This window comes from Lolium rigidum, chromosome 4 (genome assembly GCF_022539505.1).
Source record: "Lolium rigidum isolate FL_2022 chromosome 4, APGP_CSIRO_Lrig_0.1, whole genome shotgun sequence".
NCBI classification, from domain to species: Eukaryota; Viridiplantae; Streptophyta; class Magnoliopsida; order Poales; family Poaceae; genus Lolium; species Lolium rigidum.
The window spans coordinates 113,915,596-113,926,651 of NC_061511.1; the positions used below are offsets into that span (position 1 = coordinate 113,915,596).

General features: G+C 44.3%; 1 protein-coding gene across 1 annotated transcript; it reads right to left on the minus strand.

The window, feature by feature from the left end:
- Positions 1 to 467: 467 nt before the first annotated feature.
- On the minus strand, positions 468 to 10,721 carry LOC124650529 (regulator of MON1-CCZ1 complex-like). The gene is made up of 14 exons (XM_047190041.1): positions 10,449 to 10,721; positions 9,531 to 9,632; positions 8,528 to 8,568; positions 8,207 to 8,396; positions 7,863 to 8,122; positions 7,487 to 7,640; positions 4,725 to 4,834; positions 4,546 to 4,633; positions 2,708 to 3,019; positions 2,545 to 2,619; positions 1,861 to 2,453; positions 1,670 to 1,778; positions 1,234 to 1,413; positions 468 to 813 (listed from the first exon to the last, which is right to left on the minus strand). The coding sequence occupies exons 4-14, from the start codon at positions 8,345 to 8,347 to the stop codon at positions 652 to 654; spliced, it is 2,184 nt and encodes a 727-aa protein (XP_047045997.1). The 5' UTR covers positions 8,348 to 8,396; positions 8,528 to 8,568; positions 9,531 to 9,632; positions 10,449 to 10,721; the 3' UTR covers positions 468 to 651.
- Positions 10,722 to 11,056: the final 335 nt, after the last annotated feature.

Sequence of the window (11,056 nt, forward strand, 5' to 3'; positions counted from 1 at the left end):
TCTATAGGAATTAAGATTTTCATGGTCAATGGTCAGGCTGTCGTGCAAGTTCAGTAACCTCTAGGAGATTGGGCGCACGTACTTTACAAGTGTAGTCATCGCCAAGTCCAACCTCCACCAAATTAATGTCCTCGTCTCATCAAAAGATCAGACTCCTTTGCCATATCATGTTACGCATATGTGTAGTCGAAATCTCCAAGTTCGGTTCTGATTAGGTGGATATCGACCATGTTTTTTCTTAGTCATGTATGACACTGAATCAAGCGTAACCTCATACCAGCTTATTTTATTACCGATGAAATATTGATGCATGTATAATCATTCAGACAGGGAAGAACTAAGTTATCAGTTAAAAAGACTTACTAGAAATTCTCACAGGAGAGAAGCAGCGATGCGTCGATCTCCAAGTTCCGTTTTGATTAGGTTGATTGATATCGACCATGTTTTTTCTTGATCATGTACGACACTGAATCAAGCGGGACCTCATACCAGCTTATTTTATTACCGATGAAATATTGATGCATGTATAATCATTCAGACAGGGAAGAACTAAGTTATCAGTTTAAAAAACTTAGAAATTCTCACAGGAGAGAAGCAGGGATGCATCCATACAGCCTGCTAACAGCTTGGGGCAGAAAAGTTGTTCAAACTTCAAACCATTTCGGACAGTACATGCTGATATCTGCCATAGTCCGACGTCGTCTTGAAGTTTGGCATTGACTCGGAGAAGAAGCTCAGCACAGCAGCAACGTCCCGCGCACTGTCCTTGGCTACGGCTTTCTCCAAGAATAGGGCAGGCTGCACGGTGATAACCTGGACGAATCTTTCATGTCAGTAACAAGGGCACAAAGTACTGGAACAAAACCAAGGTGCTACCTTGGATTGCCATGGGCATTTAAGCAGCGAATTTTAGTATACAGGATACCAATAACTAGCAAGCAGAAAAGTATTTAACTTGACGTAATCGCTAATACTCACTGGACTGAGATTCTCTCAAGTTTTAGCCCGAGCTTTAGCTACGTTGCCTCAGGATTCTGTTGTGTTTTTATACTGGGTTGATTTTTTTCTTTTGTTTTTAACCGTTTGATAGAGATGCCTCCTTAAATACTGTGTTTAAGTTGCGACGCATACAAAAATAATGCTTAGCTCTTGTAACATTGCATGCTCAGATATATGGAAGGAGTGGAAGGTACACAATATGCAAGCAAGCACCAATATGCACCTAATGCGTACCTTATATTTTCTAGCGTACCGTAGAGCCTCCAGGTAGTACCCTTCTTGGAGTAATACAGCCACATAATCATGGTGCAGGCACCTCTCCCGCAGCATGTCCACGCCCAACTTCCTTGTCAGCGAATGTTGTCGGCCCAGTTCAACAAGCTGCATTGCAAGTTCCCTGGAGGGCTCTAGGATCTGCGTAATTGGTTGATGACAAAAATGAAACAGTACCTTTTTGATATGTCAAGGAGATGGACAAACAATACGAATAGAGAGCTCTCCTGCACAATATAGTGCGCAGGAGATATACTTTGGGGCAACTAATAGAGATAAAAACATAATATGCTTAGTCATCAGTACACACAACATGATTGCCAATGTATTGAATGGTAATTGACACACTAATTATCAGTACTGGTTTTAGAAAATGTTGTTAGAACAACATACTAACCTTGTTTGATACAAACAGTGCTATTTCAGCATAACGGTTGCTGCGGGCCAGCAAAGTAGTCAACATCACATAAAGGTTGGGAGGAGCCTTCAGCCCAGCCTTTGACATGCTGTATACAAAACAAGACAAATTTGTTTTCTTACTATCATGTATTTGTTGCTTCTGAACTACTTTTCAAGAATACTAAGTACCTTCGTAAAAACTCCATGATGACAACAATAAGATATGCAGGGTCACCCATCATTTCATCTTCAACGAGAAGAAAGACAGACTGGAACATTTCAATTGGTGAAATTGTCACAGAAGCGACATGTGTTCCAGGCTGCATTGATGCACCAGAAGCCAATGGTCTGCTATCCTCACCTAGAACCTGCGGCCTTTTGCTGGTGGCACCAGATGTTGCCTGACTTGGTGCTCTCGATGTATTGGCAATATCTTCAGAATCAGAAGATGCATTTAAAATTGTCCTATCTACATGTGCTGCCAGGTTAGTAATTCCATCCTCAGGTCTACACTCGACTTCAATTGCTGAATCTGTGTGGAGAACAGGTCTATTCATGGTTCCAGAAGGTGGTTCCTGAGAAACCACACGGGAGCCCTCAACAGGCTGACCACTTGACTGATCGTTTTGCTCAGATGTCCTCCTAGCCCCAGCAGCACTGCCTCCCATTTTCATCAAACGGGAGTATGAATCAAGAATGACATCCATTGCCTTGGCAACCAAATTTATTGGCCTCCTTTCCAGGATGATTGTTCGAATTATAGCAAGGCTAAGTGTCTTAACCTGCTTCGTAAATTTAAGTAAGAAATGGTAATAATTGGCAAAAAATGAACTATCAGATGGGCATATCTGGGAAGCAGTTAATTCATATTACCGTACTCAGGTCATACTTTCGTCTCTGAAGGAATTCCAAAATCGAAGGAGCATCAGAAGTGCTAGCAGCAATAGACTAGATTTCAAGGTATGCATGTCAGGACAAAGATGTATTTGCGTTGAGGATGATATAATCCATAAATAATCCATTGCTGATTCCTTACCTCCAGGTCTAAATGAAGTTTCCACAATAGCCCATTATCAGCATCACAGATAAGGTCAGGAATGAGAAAGTTCCAGCCTTCTCCATATAAAGTCCCGCCATATGCACTTGATTGGTGATCTGCGGTTTGAGCTGCTTGCCTACTATTGCTGGGCAGTCCTCTCACTAGGAGCGGAAGTGGTGCAGATATTGGTGTGTAAGAATCCATGAACACATCATATAGTATGACAACTTTTGCATCTATCTGATGGACCATGATTAGATTGTCAACTGCACTAACTGCAATTCTGCTTGAATAAGTTGGCAGAGTAGCCTGAAATAACAAACTATGAGTTACTGGACTACCACTACTTGAATGCAGTAATAGAAAGACAATACCAAACGGGATTCCAGAACCTAGACAAGAATAGTCTTGTGATCATTGACCAAGGCACTATTTCTTGGGTCTGTTTTTGGGATTTTTTTCGTCAGTATCTCAGTGTCTAGGACTGGCGAAAAGCAGCAATAAGGCCATCTTCACACAAACTTTGAGCAGTTTATGAACTTTTCAGAAACAAATTAAGTGATCATTTAACAAATAAAATAAATGAACAGCTCAGTTTGACTTATGTAAAGGGTACAGTTTAATCCGTAAACTGGGAGGTTCTCCTACAAACTAACAAGGCCAAGATGTTCAATTCAGCCACAAATCAGAAACCTCGTACCAACTTTAGCTCCAGTTGCTTGCAGCCTTCTAGGAAAGGAAACAACACACTAGATTAAAATGGAAAGCAAAGCGCTTATAACATTACAGGTTATTCCTCATGCTCATTCTAGTAAGAACTCTACCAACGTAATAATGACAAGACAGTTAACAATATGATCCATCAGAACATCTTCTAGAAACCCAGATACATGAATGGAGTGCCTATCATAATATTTGGCACTTTATTTATCAGAGACAATTAATCATGCCACCTACATATTGTTACAGGTCCTATTGACTCAGTAGATAGCGTTTAGTAGAACTGAGTCAGTGAGCAAACGATGGTGTAACCTATCAAACAATATAGCATTGGCCACCTCCTTAATGCAGATCACAATATTTTTTTCATTTTTTTCCTGAACTGACACAATAGGTCAGCCAGACCAGACTAGGCATTATTCATTCTTCGGTCGATGTCTTAGTTACCAGATTGACCATTCATGATCCGTGACCTTCTACAATTCGAGTACAATGTGGAGTGCCATGGTCAACAGCGACAGAGCTGCTTGCGATCTTTCTTTATGGACATAGAGGTTGATGATGGAGATGCAACGGTGACAATGATCTACTCATCAACTCATGTGCTCCTCTTCATAGCGATTCACGAATGAGATTGCGAATGAGAACCTGATCTGGATTGATTGATCTAGATCAGGGTTTGACGAAGGTTTGAGCGAATGCTGTAATATGGGTCGAACCACCACTTCATTCAGTCTAATTATTATGAACTCAAACAGTTCCTTGTGAACGCAAGCAACGGTACCTTTTCGAGATAAATCCTTACTCAAGGTAGATAAACAAATCTGCTACCAGCATCTTAATCTTTACTAACTCTCCGCATGTTTTCTCTCAAGTTGATGTCATGGCAAAATATGATACTATTAATGCTGCAAACATGACAAAGGGTGATAATTTTCATAAATACCAAATAAATGCTACTCAGCTGAAACAGCCACCAAGCTTACAAAGACCAGACCAGGCTAATTATGTGCCCCCTCCCCTCTTCAGGCTAGAGCTAGAATGGGAAAAATATCCAAAATATAACATCTTTTTGAGAAAATGAAGTACACGGGAAATCAGTTTATAGTTCAAACCTGTTGCACAACAGCATCACGGTAGAAACGGTACAAGTTCAATGCCATGTTAACTCTATCGAGCTGCAAGCAGTAAATCCTACCATACCTGTCACATTCGAAATATATTATCGGAACTATATGTGAAATTTCTAAAATGATCGAGAGCAAAACAGATATAAAGGGGCAGAAAAGCATACACAGTTACAATGTGAACATCAGCAGCAGCTAGGACAGGCTTGTTATTTGCTTCGCATTTAGACATCGTCATCTCAAACTTAGGCAATTTCACAATCCCACCAGCAGAAAACTGTTAGAAACATGGGTGGAAGTTAGAATACAGATTGGATGCTAAATCGTGCTATCTGAAGAAAAAAGTTTATCAGTTAAACTTTCCAGTTCATTCAATATACATTTGCATTCGAAGTAGACATGAGACAACATAGATAAAAATCTCCAAACTGATAAGAAATGTTTTGATATGCATAGATGTCTTGCTTGCAGAAACAGCTCAACTGCAAACTGACATTCAGAATACAGAGCCTGGGAAAATGGATCAATCACATCCTCAGTGGTGGAGTGTGAACTAGAATCAAGAGAGGGCCAATTCCTTAACACCATTACACTTCTACAGTTTGCAAGTGCTAAAGAACTCTCACAAATTAACCAGGAGTCAAGAGGAGGATAAAAATATTGCATGCACCTGGCTTGAAACTTACTACTGGATAGTTCGGTGACCTCTAGTACATTAGGGGAAGAAGACTACCAACTAAACTAGAGTCTTCTTTTTTATTGAACGGGGAAGAGGCGCGAAGGCCCCAGAAGCTGTATTACATGACGGGATGAATTACAAAGAGGACCCTGACTAATACAGATAAAGCACACTGGTCCTCCACTTTAACAAGAAAGACCTCAACAAGAAACTAGAGTCTAGAACTGAGAAGCAAAGAGACCTGGTTGAGACGCCGGCTGATAAATATGCAGCATTGACCAAATAATGTACACCTAGCAAGCCATAGGCTAACGTATCCACTCCAAAATTTGGGAATTGGGATGATATGCTACAAATTTCTTGTCTTATTTACCATCGCTTTCTCCTATACGCCATCCAAAATATGCACACCAAAAAAATATGGAAGTAAATTCTAGAAGTTATTACTAGTCTCTAAAGGAAACACCAAAAGCCAAGTTAGTATAAATAAAAAGTAAAGATCCAAGAGCATCTCCAGCCGCGTCCCCCAAAGCGTCCCCCAAAGGGATTTGGGGCGCGCCGGACAAAAAATGTGTTCCAGCCGCGTCCCCCGAAGCCCATTTATGTCCGGCGCGGCCCGATACGGTGTCCGGCGCCCCGAGCCCGTCCCCGTCCCACAGGGGACGCACCGGGGACGCCGGACACAACAAAAAGCGAGGCGAACCGACGCGGGGCCGACTAGTCAGCGGCTCACTGAAAAATCGTCTCCCATTCCCGCCAAATCCCGCCCCTCCCGCCATATCGCGCCTATCCCGCCGCGCATTTCTGGCCTCCCAACACATATCCCGCCGCCGATTCATTTCTCCTATCCCGCCGATTTGTTTCTCCCTCCCGCCGTCCACCCGCCGCCGCTACCCTCTCCCGCCGCCCACCCGCCGCCGCTACCTTCTCCCCATTCCATGGCGCCGCCGATAGCCCCCAAAAAGATGGCCAAGAAAGCGGCCAAGAAGCCGCCGAGCAATGCGACGAAAGGGGCGAAAGCGCCGTTCGCGAAGCCGCGAAAGGCGCTGGCCCCGAAGAAGAAGCCGGAAGGATGGACCGATGATCAGTGGCATCAAGACTGTCTGCGCCGGAAGATGTCGACGGCGGAGCGGAAAGGACGGAGGGCGGCGAGCGAGGAGAAGAAGGCTCTGGCGGCGCGCCAGCACCAGCACATAATGGCCGGGTGTATCGCCGCCACCAACGCGAGCCCATATAGTACGAACGTGCCGGTGTACGTTCCAGGAGTCTTCTCTCCGTCGTCATCCGCCTTCGACAACAACGGCCCCTCCGGCACTCCCGGGTGCGTGACGCCTAACTTGTCGCCCCACTACCAGGATGCGCTGCCGCATGGCAGCTTCAACCCCAACAACCTCTACTCCCCGGCGTACGAGCAGCGCGAGCCGGACCCGGTGCGGACGGCGACCCTTTCACCGGCCGAAGGGGGCCGCTCGAGTCGACGGCGCCGGTGCCGAGGGTGCCGAGGAAGAGGGCGGGGGTGAGGACGAGGAGGACGATGAAGAGGAGGAGGTGGAGGACGACGACGACGAGGACGAAGAGGGCGGCGAGGGCGGCGAGGAAGAGGACGAGGAGGGTGCCGGTGACGATGATCTCGTGGAGGTAGACGCGGACGGCGTGAAGAAGAAAAAGAAGAAGACGGAGTATGCACAGCACCAGGCAGATCGCCACGAGGTCGTCGTGATCGACGGGCCTGCGTTGACTCAGGATACGTCGCCGTCGACCAACCCCTTCTTCTAATTTAGCATGCACTATATGGTCTGTAATATGATCGCCGCTACTCTAATCGCCGCTACTCTGATCGCCGCTACTCTGATCGGCGGGAACGATCTCTTTTGAATGCAAAATTTGAATTCTTCATGGGGGCGGCGTTTGGGGGACGCGGCTGGGGAGCGACGTCCCCCAAAGGCGGCACGAACAAAACACGTCCCCCAAACGCTCAATCCGGCGCGGTTTGGGGGACGGTTTGGGGGACGCGACTGGAGATGCTCCAAGCCTACTGTTTTACAACAGAGAAGTTGAAAATATCTCAATACATAGTCTGCTTTGAAGTGCAACTACAGCATTAGCCCAGCAGAATGGACGCGAAAATAGTTCAAAACAGTAAAGTCAGGTAAATACCAACCAAGACTTCTTACCAACCAAATTTTATGGAAAAAAAAAAGAGATTTTTCTATGGGATATGTTGTCTTTGATGTGTGCATAATGCATTACCTGATATCCAGTAAACAGTGTACATTGCATGCCAGAGGCAAGAAGAAGCAACCTGCTTTCATGAGTGTAAAGATACCAGGTAACATTGAACTTCTTTGACTCCGCCAAGCGAAGAGCATTTGATTGAGGCTCATATACAAGCAGATCTAGGCCACTGCAATAGACATAAAATTCACAATAAAATGAACCAATGAACAGGATAATCTCCTACATAGAACTAAAACATGAATGAAGTCAATCCCAAACTGAGGAAATAAGTGATTTTTCTGTCGCAAAAAGTGCTCTATGGGTGTGTTAGTAGGCTAATCGGATATTTGGATGCAGGACACACATAAATTTTCTGCTATTTGTACTGTAACAACAACAAAATACATACCTTGTTTTTATTATTATGACATCACAAGTGGGGCAGTCAGTCCAGAAAAAGCCCAGTATGGTTTCAGAATCTGCTCTGCACTTCTTGCTACAGGCTTCACCTGTTTCTCTATTTCTAAACTCAACCTCATTACTGGATCGTTGAATCCCTATTGCTTTCTGATCCAGCGAAAATCGAACTGATAAGACAGGGCCTTCATTAACTGGATCAGAGTTTGGAGGTCCAGATGGAGCAGATGGAGCTATCTTCCAGTATAATATCTACAATCACGCAACCAAATTACTTTATAATAACCAGGTTCACTGAAGGAAATGGAGAAGTCAATCAACTGGATGTTCATATACCCGATCAGCTGTTGGAGCTACGAGAAACTTATTGGCATCATCATAGAATAGGCCCCTAATATCTGGAATGTCACATCGAAGCGGAGGATGTTGTACATAAGCGTGAGAGAGCGCACCAGGGCTGCCCAGACCTCCTTGCATCTGATTGCGCAGAACTCTTTTGTTACTTCAAGCGACTAAGCTAGTGAGCCTACATTTTATCACATGATTGGAAAGGAGCTGCTGTCAGCATGATGCACAGTTCTTTTTCTTATTACATGGTAATAAAGCACCATGCTATCACATATTTTCTTTGAGTTGCAAATATATGCATAGACATACCAGAGAGCCACAGCAACTCACACTCAAGCCTTATTCTTGACCTTCAGGACAGAAGAAAACATAGTTACGAAATTGTGAAAGTTCGGCCAGGAAGATAAATCAGTTTCAAATATCAAGCATGAAAATGTTGCACAGAGCCATAGACTATGAGCAGTCTATTTTATTAAACTAATACAAATTAATTTCTGCAAGACTAAAAGGAAATTAACTAAGAGACTGACTATTGACAGCCAACTATTGTCACATTGACCATCAGTGATCTGGATCATCGGATCAGGAGTAGATTGGCCCTCAATCGTTTATACTTCTCTCACCCCACTCTCACCTCATGATAGAACACCCTCCCCATCCTCCCGCTCCTCGAGCTCAACCGCCCTCTGCCTCGCAGGAGCCGGAACCACCGAGGACCGCAAGGCCCACCATTACCCCCACCGTACCCTCCTCACTCCCTCTCTATGTGGTGGCCGTCTCATCTACCGCCCTGCGGCTGCTGGATTTGATCCCTAGTCTCAACCACCACCCTCCCCTCCCAGCTTAACTTCCCACAGGCTTTCTTGCCATGCCCACGGCCACCCAAACAAACTGTTGCCACCACTCTTGCCGGTCATCCCTCTAAGCCGCAGGGTAACAGAGAGCCACCATCCAACCCAAACCCTAACCCTAACCTGAACCGTAACCTCGCCAGAGGTGGCCCAAATAGTGTAAGCAGAGGAGGATTGTCAGAGCATGCAGCAGAAGTGAAGGGTGGAAGAAGATAGGAGGACGAAGAAGCAAGCAAGAGGAAGACAAATAATAGGTACACAATTTGATTGTTGGCCAAGAACAAAACAGCTGGCTTTAAGTTATTATAAAAGACCGTAGGGGATTCCCGTACTGTATTACAGTCAAAAATACATATTAAAGGGCCATTTCCATTTGAAATTGGATGATTAATTAAACAGGGGGAATTATAACAGTATGATTCGATACAGCCACACTTTTTCTTAATGATAGAAAAGATTACCGCAGTTTGCATGCATGCTCTGAGTGCTAGAAACTCTTTAGAACACATATTATGTTCAATCTCAGGGACCTTTGCTGCTACGCATCTCCCATAATCTTTTGCCTGCATAGCATAGCTGATAAATACAACACTCACAACATAAAGAAACTAAACCAGATGGTCCAGATCATAAGGTCATTGATTATTCACTCATCTTCGCCAAGACAGTTGGCACAAGCAATTTAAACGATTTCATGAATTTACATATGGTAGCACTAGCATAGCAAGTCACAGAACCCTTCAGTGTCAAAATAAATCGCGGTGAATCACAAGCAATTTAAACGATTTCATGAATTTACATATGGTAGCACTAGCATAGCCGATCATTGCGCACGTATAAGCCATGACATGAAACTAATGTTTTTCAGTTAAACAACTTAGCAACTTATCAGGGTACCAAGCAGACCTGCAGGTGAATCACAGGACCAAACTATTTAGGAGAGACTCGGACTGACAAAATATAGAAACACCAGTAGCCAAGTTTAGGGGCAATCAATTAAAGTAACTTCTTAAATATAACAACCATACAAAGGGCAGAGAAAGCAAACAACTAAGCAGCAGACATCCTCCATGTAGCCGCGAATCAAAATCACGACTAAGCTGAGGTACACTGATCAAATTAGACCGGTATAGCAGGGATCGGGCAACAATATTATGATACTAGGGAAACAACTAGCAAATAGACGTACACCAGCTTTATCACCCATCTTGATCTTCCCAACCGCACTAGACCAGTCAAGTCAACGTATATGCGACGGGAACCCAAAAAAATCCCACGAAATCTATCACCAGAACTGCTGACTAGCAGCTAACAAAAAGGAAAAGTTCAGCAGGGGCAACCCGATCCCCAGACGTAGGAGGGAGGGGGGAAGTCAGCACCTGGGACGCGCACGTCGCGAGGATCCGGGACAGCGTGGAGGAGGCCGCCGGCTTTCGTTCCTTCATCCAACCCCTGGACAGATCATGCAACCATACCAGTGGGAAGATGGGAAATTCCGACGAGCCTTCGTGCTGGGGCGGGCAGTGGAGGCAAGATGGAGCTGGATTTGCGTCTCCTGGCTTGAATTCGATGTTGGTAGTGCGAGCTCGCGCCGGCGTCTTCACCGGCCGGTCCACGAGACGAGAGGCAGGCAGGGATATCTTTTTTTTTCTGTCAGGTGGCAGCCGATAGGTAAGATCTGTTTTGCGGCAAAATCTATACAACTGCTACCAGGTCGGTGCCGCACACCTCCGCGCCGGTGGGCCTGGCCCAGGAGTTTTCTTTCTTTTCTGTTTTCTTTTTCTTTTTTGTCATTTTTAAATTTTCAGATGCAAATAATATTAAAATTAAAATTTGAAAATATTTTAATTTGGAAAATTTTCAAACTATAAAAATGTTCAAATTAAAAAAATTCCATACTTCAATCATGTTCAAATTTGAAAATTGTTCAAATTTTAAATAATATTTTTTAAATTTTTCTTCCAATTATAAATATGTTACTTTTTTA

Bases quoted from the DNA above. Each gene is read 5' to 3' on its own strand.
- LOC124650529 (XM_047190041.1), bottom strand. From the start codon at position 8,347: ATGCAAGGAGGTCTGGGCAGCCCTGGTGCGCTCTCTCACGCTTATGTA. The intron at 7,641-7,862 runs GTATGTATTTTG...TGTCTATTGCAG, and splicing joins GTCATAATAATAAAAACAAG to TGGCCTAGATCTGCTTGTAT. The intron at 4,634-4,724 runs GTATGCTTTTCT...CGAATGTGACAG, and splicing joins GATGTTCACATTGTAACTGT to GTATGGTAGGATTTACTGCT.